Raw genomic sequence first — 12,700 nt, 5'->3', positions numbered from 1 at the left:
CTTCCACTTTCTAAAACATGTTTCTGTAACATGTGAACTTTATATTGTGGATATTTACTGTTTGGTAATTTTTTTAAGTAATGAAGTTTAGGAAAACAAATCTTAAGAAATAAAAATATCTCAAAATCTGGATGTCTGTAGTGTGTTTCCAATATGATTAATTTGTATTTATGAGTTTCTATCAATCAAGAACAACTGACTAGAAGTAGCCTGATCTTATGCTTTGGTTTCTACTCAGTATATAATATACCAATATACAGAATGTGAACTAGAAATTGAATTCCCAGATTTTAACAAAGAATACAGGAATAAATGCAAACCCTACAATTTCTAGAGGTAAGGTATTCACGTACGATCTAATTTAAAACATTCGGATATAAAAATAGTAGAGAAAAATGAGCAAAAGCCAGAGAAGAAAGACACATATATTTTGAAGAATATAACACATACCTTTCCGTGAAAAAAAAGAAAAATTAATAATGAATCAAGATGCATATTACAATATAGCCTAACAAAAGACAACTAGTCAGACATTTCCTGAAGGTCTTATCAAAATGTGAAGTGATTTCTTGACTCACTTATCTAAATTATTTTATCTTAGGAGAGAGAACAAAGGAAAATGACAGATAGTACACCTCATATCTACCAACAAGGATAAAGTGAATATAATAAAAATGGCAAGAGAAAAACTATAATTTCATGCCAGATTTTATAGCCACCAAAATGGGACAAATTCTGAGTTCAATTAGAAGTGTACTCCAGACTTAACAAAACCAGAATTTTAAAACTTTGACAATGAAATTGGATCTTACTCCAATGAGAATTTCAGCCTCTCAGAACAGAGGAAACAGAAGACAAAGATGGAGAGTCTAGCAAGAGTTCTCCTCACAAATCTGAAACATTAAAGGACACTCACTCAAAGAAAGAATAATCCTGAAATTAAACCTTCCTCTCCCTAAAACACACTCACAGGGGGATGCAAACAAAGGCCCTGAGAAAAATTAGAAGAAAAAGGTAATACCTCTGTGAATTGTAACTATGATACATTCCTCAAGGAGGTATGTAGCCCAACAATTCTTTGGCAGTCCAGAATGTCTTAAGCAGTGAATTTAGTTATGCCACCAACATACCCAAGGTACCTGGCAGAAGAAATATAAATCTTCCCTGAATGAAGGCTCAGTTATCTCAGGCTTCAGAGAATTCTCCCAAATAATATTCTAAGGAAAATGAGCAGATTACAATGAAAAATTACCAAGCATAAAAAGACACACATTACCATGAGTAAGAATCAAAAGAAACAAAAGACAGAAGATAGGAAAAAGAGAACCACAAAAGCCTTCACATAACGGACTATCTGAAGAGAGAACTAACTGGTAAGACAGAATATAAAATACTGTACTTATGATCTCTAAAAAAAAAAAAAAAAGACGACAAGTGTAAAGATATCCATGGGAAATACAAAACCAAAAAAGAATGACAACACAGATTTTAAATTTAACCAAACAGAATTCCTAAAGGGAAAAATATAATCACTGAAATTAAACTTAATGAAGAGATTTGATACCACGTTGGACATGGCTAAAAAAGGACTCAGTAAACTAAAAGATAAATTAGAAGAAATGACCCAGCATGTAACACAGAGAAGAACAGATGGAAACAAAGCAGGATACAGAAGTTAAGGAGAATGGAAGATGGAGTAAGAAAGGCTAAAATTCATTTAGCCAGAATTCCAGAAGAGAATATATGTAAAGAGTTAGTGGCTAATAATTTTCCAGACAGATTTTCTAGAAATCATTACAATTCATTAAAAATCCCAGTACTCAGATTCATGAAATCCAATGAATCCCAAAAAGGATATATAAAGCAAATCTATAGCTGGATACACCAAATTGCAACAACAGAATACAAAAGATAAAAAGTTCTTGAATGTAAAAGGGTAGATAATGTACAAAAAAACAGCAGACACACTGACACCTGAATTCTCAACATCAGTAATGAAAACCTAAAGACAGAATGGCCTCTTCAATGTGTTAAGGAGAAAATGAACATCAACCTTTAATTCTATATGCAGTAGTGTCATGCCAAACTAATATACAATGGGGCATGGTGGCTCATGCCTGTAATCCCAGCACTTTGGGAGGCTGAGGGAGATGGATCACCTGAGGATAGGAGGTCCAGACCAGCCTGGCCAACATGGTGAAACCCCATCTCTAGCAAAAACACAAAAATTAACTGGGCATGGAGGCATACCCCTGTAATTCCAGCTACTCAGAAGGCTGAGGCAAAAGAAGTGCTTGAACCCAGGAGGCAGAGGTTGCAGTGAGCCGAGATTATGTCACTGCACCCCAGCCTGGCCGACAGAGCAAGACTGTATCAAAAAAAAAAAAAAAAAAAAAAGCACAGATTTGCCACCAGCAGATTCTTACAAGATAAAATATTTACAAGGGAAGTTTACAAAAGAACTTCCAGGCCAGGCACGGTGCCTCACTCCTGTAATCCCAGCACTTTGGGAGGTCGAGGCAGATGGATCACCTGAGGTCAGGAGTTTGAGAGCAGCGTGGCCAACATGGTGAAATCCCATCTCTATTAAAAATCTTTTTTAAAAATAGCCAGACATTGTGGTGGGTGACTGTAATCCCAGCTAGTCAGGAGGCTGAGGCAGGAGAATTGCTAGAACCCAGGAGACGGAGGTTGGAAAAAGAAAAAAAAAAGATGAACTTCCAACAGAAAGAAAATAAAATCAGATAAAAAGTGTAGGTGTAAGAAAAATGAAGAGCAAAGAAGGTAGTAAATGCATAAGTAATTCTAAACTACCATGAACTATACGCATATAGTCCAATAAAGTTTTTTTTAAGTACAAAAATTAGTATATGGGGATAGTATATAAAGTTCAACAGTACTAAAGTCCATATAATGACTAGGAGAATATAAAATTATTCATTATATTTATATTTTTATAAAAATGTATACTGTAATTTCTAAAATAAAAAGAGATAGAGAATATTTAACTTCCCGATCGAATGTAGGGAAGGGGGAAGAAAGGCATCCTAGAATTTATCCAAAGGAAGGCAAGAAAAATAAAACAAGGAAAAACAAATTCAAAAGCACAAAATAGGTTGTTAGACATAAGCCTAAATACATTAATTAAATGCAAACAGTAGATATAAATAAAAAATAAGGATCATAAATTTAGATTGGAAAAAATCCTATTACCTGTTGTTGACTTGACACATCTGAAAACATATAGGGAAAAAGTAAAAATAAAAGAAAAAACATACACCAGGTAAATTCTAACGAAAAGAAACTTTGTACTTCATACTGATATCAGATCAAAAATAAAATAAAGTAAAAAAGTGCAAAGGGAAAAAAATTAAAGCATTAAAAATATAGGCGGTCAACTTTACACAGACAAAATATTTGGTTTATAGGAGGAAAAATAATTTACTCCTGCATGTACTTAATGACAGCCTTAAAATTTATTTTTTTAAATTTTTATTATTATTATGTTGTGTGTGTGTGGCAGAGTGTCGCTCCGTTGCCCAGGCTGGTGAAACCCGCTCTCTATTAAAACCCCATCTCTATTATGGTTTTGCCATGTTGGCCAGGCTGGTCTCAAACTCTGACCTCAGGTGATCCAACCGCCTCGGCTTCCCAAAGTGCTGGGATTACAGGCGTGAGCCACCATGCCCAGCCAAATTTATTTTTTTAAACAAACTGACAGATCTATTAGAAATAGAAAAATCCACAATTGATAACGAGGCATTTTTCATGTATTTCTCTTAATAACTATTAGAACAAGGTGACAAAAGGATACAAAAAACTTGAAGTACATGATTAACAATCCATACCTAATGAATAGGTACAGATATGAAAAGACAGGCTTTTCAGCATATGAGGAACTTTTTTTTTTAGCATCATATATTGAGTTAGAAAACAAGTCCTAACCAATTGCAAAGCATTAAAATCATACAGATAATCTCTATGGTCAACTATTTAATTAAAAAGTTCAATCTGTAATCTTAAATTTTCCTACAAAGAAATCTCCAAAACCAAGTGGTTTTACTGTTAAGCTCTGCCAAATATTTAAGGAAGAAATAATACCTGACCTTATTCAAACTCTCCTAGAGAATAAAAAAGGATAGAACTTTTTTCCCTGAGGCTGATATATCAAAATCTGGAACACATTCTAAGAAAGGAAAACGAGAGGCCAGTTTTTGTCATAAATAGTGGTCCAAGTATCCTAAGCAAAATTCTGCAACTAACTTAAACGTGGTTACTAGGTATCAACTTTCTGAGTGTAAAAAACGATTATGGTTTTATCTGCCTTTAAACATAAAAGTACTAAATTAGTTTCTGTTAACTAAAACCAGTCTAGAAATATCATAAATTTAAAATAAACTTTACTAAAAATATTCTACCATAAATAAAAGTTTAATATAGGATACAGTATTTAATTCATCAACATTAATATTGACATTTACCTGTTGCTGTCTTATTGCGAAATTCTTCCAGTTTTGTCAAAGTTGCTGAAGTGAGCTGTGCTAGATGTACCTCTTTTGGAGGTCTGAAGAATTCCACTATACTATTCACTGTCCTCTGTTAAAATAAACATCATTATCACAAACTCAAAGCAAACTAAATTATATTAAAACTTAGTAATTTAAAAACATGCTTACTGCATCATATATGATTTCTAAAGGTTCAGCTTCTATGATACACCTCTGAGTAACAGTTTCATCTAATGGATTTATCTCAAATGTAATTTGGAAGAGTGACATTGCATCATCCAATGAAGACAGGAGGCGGGGTTTTTCTGAATTATCTGGTAAGCCAGTAATATGAAATGAATCTATTTTAGTTTCAAATCTGCATTTAAAAAAAAAAAGAACAAAAGTTAGTAATCAGTAAAACTGTAAAGGATTTTTACAATTGAAAATGATTTAAAATATTAATGAAGACAACTTCACTTTGCGTTTCTGACTCCAGTCCATTCCCATCAAAGAAGATATACAATGGTTCCTCTAAATTGACATAGATTAATTCACAAAGAATCCTATTTGTGTTGATTTCTATGTAACAAAGTTATAATAAGCTAAAATTAAAATGACAGTAAATCTACAATGCTTAATGTAAAACTGAAAAGTTCTGCACATACAACACAACTCCACACACGTTTTATTCTAAAAATAAAAATAAACATTTAAAGGCCAGACATGTGGCTCACAGCCGTAATCCCAGCGTTTTGGGAGGTTGAAACAGGCGGATAACTTGAGGTCAAGAGTTCGAGACCAAACTGGCCAACATGGTGAAACCCCGTCTCTACTAAAAATACAAAAGTTAGCCAGGCGTGGGGGCGTTTGCCTGTAGTCCCAGCTACTCAGGAGGCTGAGGCAGGAAAATCGCTTGAACCAGGGAGGTGGAGGTTGCAGTGAGCCAAGGTCATGTCACTGCCCTCCAGCCTGGGCAACAGAGTAAGATTCTGTCTCAAAAAAATAAAACAATAAAATAAACATTTAAAAACCAAGGATGAGGCAGGACTTGGAGAATGACTATGTGAGGAGCTCAGCAACTCTTCTCCCCAGCAAACCAAACAGGGAAAGAACAAGTGAAAATTATAAAATCTCTGGAAATTGATCTAAGGGCATAGAGCAAACAGAAAAACTTTTATTCAAGAAAATCTAGGCTGGGCACAGTGGCTCACGCCTGTAATCTCAGCACTTTGGGAGGCCGAGGCAAGCGGATCACGAGGTCAAGAGATCGAGACCATCCTGGCCAACATGGTGTAACTCCGTCTCTACTAAAAATACAAAAATTAGCTGGGAGTGGTGGTACCTGCCTGTAATCCCAGCTACTCAGGAACCTGAGGCAGGAGAATCTCTTGAACTAGGAGGCAGAGTGAGCCGAGATTGTGCCACTGTACTCCAGCCTGGTGACAGAGTACACTCCATCTCAAAACAAACAAACAAAAATCTGCTGAAATTTGATAAGGACAGGGAGAGCTTGTGGCATCTGAGCTATGATCATCTTCCACCTCTAATCCCCACACCACATTACAGAAAATCTACATTAATATGGGTGCAGCTAAGAAGATATCGTCACACGGCATTCTCCTCTTTATGTCTATCTTCAAATTGTCTTCTCTAGTCTGTCTTATTTTCCGAGTCTGTGTCCAAATTTCTCTTTTCTTTGAAGAGCACACATCATTCAGTTAGAGCAAACACTAATACAGCATGAACTAATTTTAACTTGATTACATCTGCAAAGACTATTTCCAAATAAGGCTGTATTTGCAGGTACTGGGAATTAGAAATTGACATACTGTTTTGGATGACACAATTCTACCCACTACAGTAGGTAGACAAATGGAAAACTACATCTTCAACAATCAACAACAAACCACGGAGGGGGGAAATCTAATTTCCACAGTTACCACATTATACCACTCAAAACATCAAGTTTTAAACAGAAAATGTACAAAGCATACACAGAAAAGAGAAGACTAGACATTATGTTCACTAAGCCAACATGTTAAATAAGCTGTCTTACACTCAAAAACTAAAGAAAACCAGGAAAACAACATTTGAGCACAGAATACAAATCAACAGAAATTATTACAAAGAACCAAATAGAAATTTTGAAGGTGGGAAGTACAACAGCCAATATGAAAAATTCACTACACATGTTCCTTGATTTATAATGGGGTAATGTCCCAATAAAATAATTGTAAGTTGAATATGTCATAAGTTTAAAACGCACTTGACACACCTAGCCTACCAAGCATCATAGCCTAGCCTACCCTACCTTAAATGTACTCAGAATAGTTATATTAGCCTACAGTTGGGAAAAATCATCTAACACAAGGCCTATTTTACAATAAAATGTTAAATAGCTTATGGAATTTATTCAGTACTGTACTGAAAAGTGAAAAACAAAGGTTGTATGGATACTCAAAGTAAGATGTCTACTAAATATGGATCACTTTTGCACCATTCTAAAATCAAAAAATCGTAAGCTAAACAATCATGATTTGGGAACCAACTGCAGAGAGGTTTAACAGAGGATGTAAGCAGCCCAAAGAAAGAACCATCAAACTTGAATACAGGACAACTGAAATGATTGAGTCTGAGGAGCATAAAGAACAATGAAGAACAATGAACAGTGCCTAAAGTGGGAGACCATCAAGTGGAACAACATATACACTACGGGACTCTCCGAAGGACATGAGAAAAAGAAAAGATACTAAAAATACTGCGAGAAGTAATGGCCAGAAACTTCTCAAATTTGATAAAGAACACAAATTTATAAATCCAAGAAGCTCAAAGACCTCCAATTAGGATAAACTCAGAGACTCACAAGGAGACATATTATAACCCAACTGTCAAAAGCCAAAAAAGGAAAACCTTGAAAGCAGCAAGAGAGAAGCAACTCATCACATATATGAGATACTTAATAGATTAACAGCTAATTTCTCCTCAGAAACTATGCAGTCCAAATGGCAGCAAGATCATGTACTTAAAGTGCTAAATGAAAAAAAAAAATGTCAACCAAGAAATCTATATATCACAAAACTATCCTTCTAAAATGAAGGAAAAATGAACACATTTCCAGATGAACAAAAACTGAGTCTGTCATTAGTAGACTTGCCCTACGAGAAAGGCTGAAGGGAGTCCTAAAGGCTGCAATGAGAGGATACTCGATAGTAATTTGAAGCCATACAAATAAATAAAAAACTCTTGTAATGGTAACTACATAAGCAAAGAAAAAAGCCAGTAATTGCATTTTTGGTTTTTAACTCCTCTTTTTAATTCCTCTATGATTTAAAGACAAACACATAAAAATAAATATAAACCTAGGCTAATGAATACACGTATGTAAAACAGTAATTTGTGAAAATGATAACATAAAGATGAAGAATGGAGCTGCATAAGAGTAGAGTTTTTATACACTATTAAAGTTAAGTTAGTGTCAATTCAAATTTGACTGTCTTAAATTCGGAACGTTAATTGTAATCCCTACGGTAGCCCTGAACAAAATGACTAAAATATGTTTGGAAAAAGAAATGAGGAAGAAATAGAAATATATACTCAAAAAAATTAACAAACACTAAAAAGACAGTATTGACGGTGAAACCCCGTCTCTCTTAAAAAAAAATACAAAAAACTAGCCGGGCGAGGTCGTGGGCACCTGTAGTCCCAGCTACTCGGGAGGCTGAGGCAGGAGAATGGCGTGAACCCGGGAGGTGGAGCTTGCAGTGAGCCGAGATCCGGCCACTGCACTCCAGCCTGGGTGACAGAGCCAGACTCCGTCTCAAAAAAAAAAAAAAAAGAAAAAAAGAAAAAAAAGAAGACAGTATTGAGGAATTGAAGGGACAGAAGGTATAAGACATACAATAAACAAATAGCAAAATGGCAGAACTTCTTGCCTACCAGTAAACACGTTAAATGTAAATGAAATTAAACTAATCAAAGGAAAGACAGAGACTGGCAGATTGGATGAAAAAAACATGATACAACAATACAGATGCTCCTCAACTTATGACTGATTATTTCCCAATAAACCCATCAAAAATATTCCAAGTCAAAAATGTATTTAATATACCTAGCCTAAGTCAGGGACCATAGGCATACTGCCTTAAAGAGACACATTTTACAGCCAAAGACACATACGGGTTGAAAGTGAAAGGACAAAAAAAGATATTGCATGTAACTCGTAACCAAAAGAGAGCTGGGTGGTTATACTAACATATAAAATAATCTTTAGCCAGGTATGGTGGCTCACACCTTTAATCCCAGCTACTCGAGAGGCTGTGGTGGGAAGATCACTTGAGCCCAGGAATTCAAGGCTGCAGTAAGGCTATGACTACACCATTGCACTCAAGCCTGGGTGGCAAAGCAAGACCCTGTATCTAAATTAATTAATTAACTTAAATATCTTTCAATAGAAAACTGTGACAAGAAAAAAAAGGTCATTATATTTTGATTAAGAGGCTCAATTCATCAAAGATACAATAATTACAAACATGTATACACCAAACAAAGTCCCCAAAATATATGAATCACACCTTGAAAGAATTAAAGGGAGAAATAGCTCACAATAACACTTAGAAATTTCAAGCTCCCACTTCCATTAAATGAGGAACATTTAGGCAGAGGAACAATCAAGTAATAGAGAACCCAAACAACATTATAAACCAACCACATGTAACAGACAAATATGGACTACTCTACCCAACAACAGCAAGATACATTCTTCTCAAGTGCAAGCACATGGAACATTCTCCAGGACAGACCAAACGTTAGGTCACAAAACAAATCACAATAAGTTTAATAAGAAAATACACCAAGCATCTTCTCCAACCATAATGGAATCAAATTAGAACTGAACAGAAGAAAAACTGAAACATTCACAATTATGTGGAAACTAAACACGCTTAAAGAAGGAACAGGTTAAAAAAAAAAAAAAAAACACAACAGAAATCAGAAAATATGTTGAAATGGATGCAAATCAAACACAATATTACAAAACATACAAGATGTATCCAAAGCAGTTTTCATAGGGAAATTTTTGTCTGCAAATGCCTACATTAAAAAAGAAAGACTATCAAACCAAAAACCTCACTTTACACTTTGAAGAACTACAAAGAGCAGGGGGACGTGCCCAAGATGGCCAAATAGGAACAGCTCCAGCCTCCAGCTCCCAGCATGAGCAACACAGAAGACGGGTGATTTCTGCATTTTCAACTGAGGTACCGGGTTCATTTCACTGGGGCGTGTCGTGTCGGACAGTTGGCGCTGGTCCAAGGGTGCAGCCCAACCAGTGAGAGCTGAAGCGGAGGAAGCACCGCCTTACCTGGGAAGCGCAAGGGGGAAGGGAATTGGGAATCCTTTTCCTAGCCAAAGGAAATTGAGACACACAACACCTGGAAAATCCCACCCTAATACTAGGGTGGTATTAGGGTGGGTAACTCCAACCCTAATACTACGCTTTACCAAGGGTCTTAGCAAACGGCACACCAGGAGATTATATCCCACACCTGGCCCAGAGGGCCCCACACCCACGGAGCCTCCCTCATTGCCAGAACAGCAGTATGAGATCTAACTGCAAGGTGGCAGCGAGGCTGCGGGGGGGCGCCCGCCATTGCTGAGGCTTAAGTAGGTAAACAAAGCCCCTGGGAAGCTCGAATTGGGTTGAGCCCACCATAGCTCAAGGAGGCTGGCCTGCCTCTATAGACTCCTCCTCTGGGGACAGGTCATAGCTAAACGAAAAACAGTAGAAACCTCGGCAGAGGTAAATGCCCCCATCTGACAGCTTTGAAGAGAACAGTGGATCTCCCAGCATGGAGGTTGAGATATGAGAACGGACAGACTGCCTGCTCAAGTGGGTCCCTGACCCCTGAGTTGCCTAACTGGGAGACATCCCCCACTAGGTGCAGATCGACACCTCACACCTCATACGGGGGGTACACCCCTGAGACGAAGCTTCCAGAGGAAGAATCAGACAGCAACACTCGCTGTTCAGCAATATTCTATCTTCTGCAGCCTCCGCTGCTGATACCCAGGCAAACAGGTCCTGGAGTGGACCTCAAGCAAACTCCAACAGACCTGCAGCTGAGAGTCCTGATTGTTAGAAGGAAAACTAACAAACAGAAAGGACACCCACACCAAAACCCCATCAGTACATCAACATCATCAAAGACCAAAGGCAGATAAAACCACAAAGATGGGGAAAAAGCAGTGCAGAAAAGCTGGAAATTCAAAAAATCAGAGCGCATCTCCCCCTCCAAAGGAACGCAGCTCATCGCCAGCAACACAACAAACTGGACGGAGAATGACTTTGACAGGTCGACAGAAGAAGGCTTCAGTCGATCAAACTTTTCAGAGCTAAAGGAGGAACTATGTAACCAGTGCAAAGAAACTAAAAACCATGAAAAAAGGTTTGACAAACGGCTAACTAGAATAACCAATGTAGAGAAGTCCTTAAAAAAACTGATAGAGATGAAAACCATAATACGAGAACCACATGACAAATGTACAAGCTTCAGTAACCGACTCGATCATCTGGAAGAAAGACTATCAGTGATTGAAGATCAAATGAATGAAATGAAGCGAGAAGTGTAGAGAAAAAAGAGTAACAAGAAATGAACAAAGCTTCCAAAAAATATGGGATTACGTGAAAAGACCAAATCTATGTCTGATTGGTGTGCCTGAAAGTGACGGGGAAAATGGAACCAAGTTGGAAAACACTCTGCAGGATATCATCCAGGAGAACTTCCCCAACCTAGCAAGGCAGGCCAACATTCAAATTCAGGAAATACAGAGAACGCCACAAAGATATTCCTCGAGAAGAGTAACTCCAAGACACATAATTATCAGATTCACCAAAGTTGAAATGAAGGAAAAATGTTAAGGGCAGCCAGAGAGAAAGGTCGGGTTACCCACAAAGGGAAGCCCATCAGACTAACAGCAGATCTCTCGGCAGAAACTCTCCAAGCCAGAAGAGAGTGGGGGCCAATATTCAACATTCTTAAAGAATTTTCAACCCAGAATTTCACATCCAGTCAAACTAAGTTTCATAAGTGAAGGAGAAATAAAATCCTATATGGACAAGCAAATGCTTCAATAGTTTGACATCACCAGGCCTGCCCTACAAGAGATCCTGAAGGAAGCACTAAATATGGAAAGGAACAACAGGTACCAGCCATTGCAAAAACATGTCAAAATGTAAAGTCCATCGATGCTAGGAAGAAACTGAATCAACTAGCGAGCAAAATAACCAGCTAACATCACAATGACAGGATCAAGTTCCCACATAACAATATTAACCTTAAATGTAAATGGACTAAATGGTCCAATTGAAAGACACAGACTGGCAAATTGGATAAAGAGTCAAGACACATCAGTTTGCTGTATTCAGGAGACCCATCTCACATGCAGAGACACACATAGGCTCAAAATAAAGGGATGGAGGAAGATATACCAAGCAAATGGAAAGCGAAAAAAAGCAGGGGTTGCAATCCTAGTCTCTGATAAAACGGACTTTAAACCATTACAGATCAAAAGAGACAAAGAAGGCCATTACATAATGGTAAAGGGATCAATTCATCAGGAAGAGCTAACTATCCTAAATATATATGCACCCAATACAGGAGCACCCAGATTCATAAAGCAAGTCCTTAGAGACTTACAAAGAGACTTAGACTCCCGTACAATAATAATGGGAGACTTTAACACCCCATTGTCAACATTAGACAGATCAATGAGACAGAAAGTCAACAAGGATATCCAGGAATTGAACTCAACTCTGCACCAAGTGGACCTAATAGACATCTACAGAACTCTCCACCTCAAATCAACAGAATATACATTCTTCTCAGCACCACATCACACTTATCCCAAAGTTACTGAGGAGTAAAGCACTCCTCAGCAAATGTAAAAGAACAGAAATTATAACAAACTGTCACTCAGACCACAGTGCAATCAAACTAGAACTCAGGACTAAGAAACTCAATCAAAACCACTCAACTACATGGAAACTGAACAACCTTCTCCTGAATGACTACTGAGTACATAATGAAATGAAGGCAGAAATAAAGATGTTCTTTGGAATCCATGAGAACAAAGATATAACATACCAGAATCTCTGAGACACATTTAAAGCAGTGTGTAGAGGGAAATTTATAGCACTAAATGTCCACAAGAGA

The 12,700-nt window shown here is 37.2% G+C and overlaps 1 protein-coding gene across 5 annotated transcripts in view; it reads right to left on the bottom strand.

The window, feature by feature from the left end:
- VPS13A (vacuolar protein sorting 13 homolog A) overlaps positions 1-12,700 on the bottom strand; it is a 243,045-nt gene that overhangs the window by 167,957 nt on the left and 62,388 nt on the right. For all 5 annotated transcript variants that reach the window (XM_065530725.2, XM_005581971.5, XM_065530724.2 and 2 more), the window contains exons 18-19: positions 4,677-4,866; positions 4,482-4,596 (exon numbers count right to left, since the gene is read on the bottom strand). In XM_065530725.2, the coding sequence (XP_065386797.1) occupies positions 4,482-4,596; positions 4,677-4,866 (305 nt within the window). The remainder of the gene's footprint in view (positions 1-4,481; positions 4,597-4,676; positions 4,867-12,700) is intronic.

This window comes from Macaca fascicularis, chromosome 15 (genome assembly GCF_037993035.2).
Source record: "Macaca fascicularis isolate 582-1 chromosome 15, T2T-MFA8v1.1".
NCBI lineage: Eukaryota > Metazoa > Chordata > Mammalia > Primates > Cercopithecidae > Macaca > Macaca fascicularis.
The sequence above is the reverse complement of the archived record's forward strand: the minus strand, read 5'-3'. Positions and strand labels throughout refer to the sequence as shown.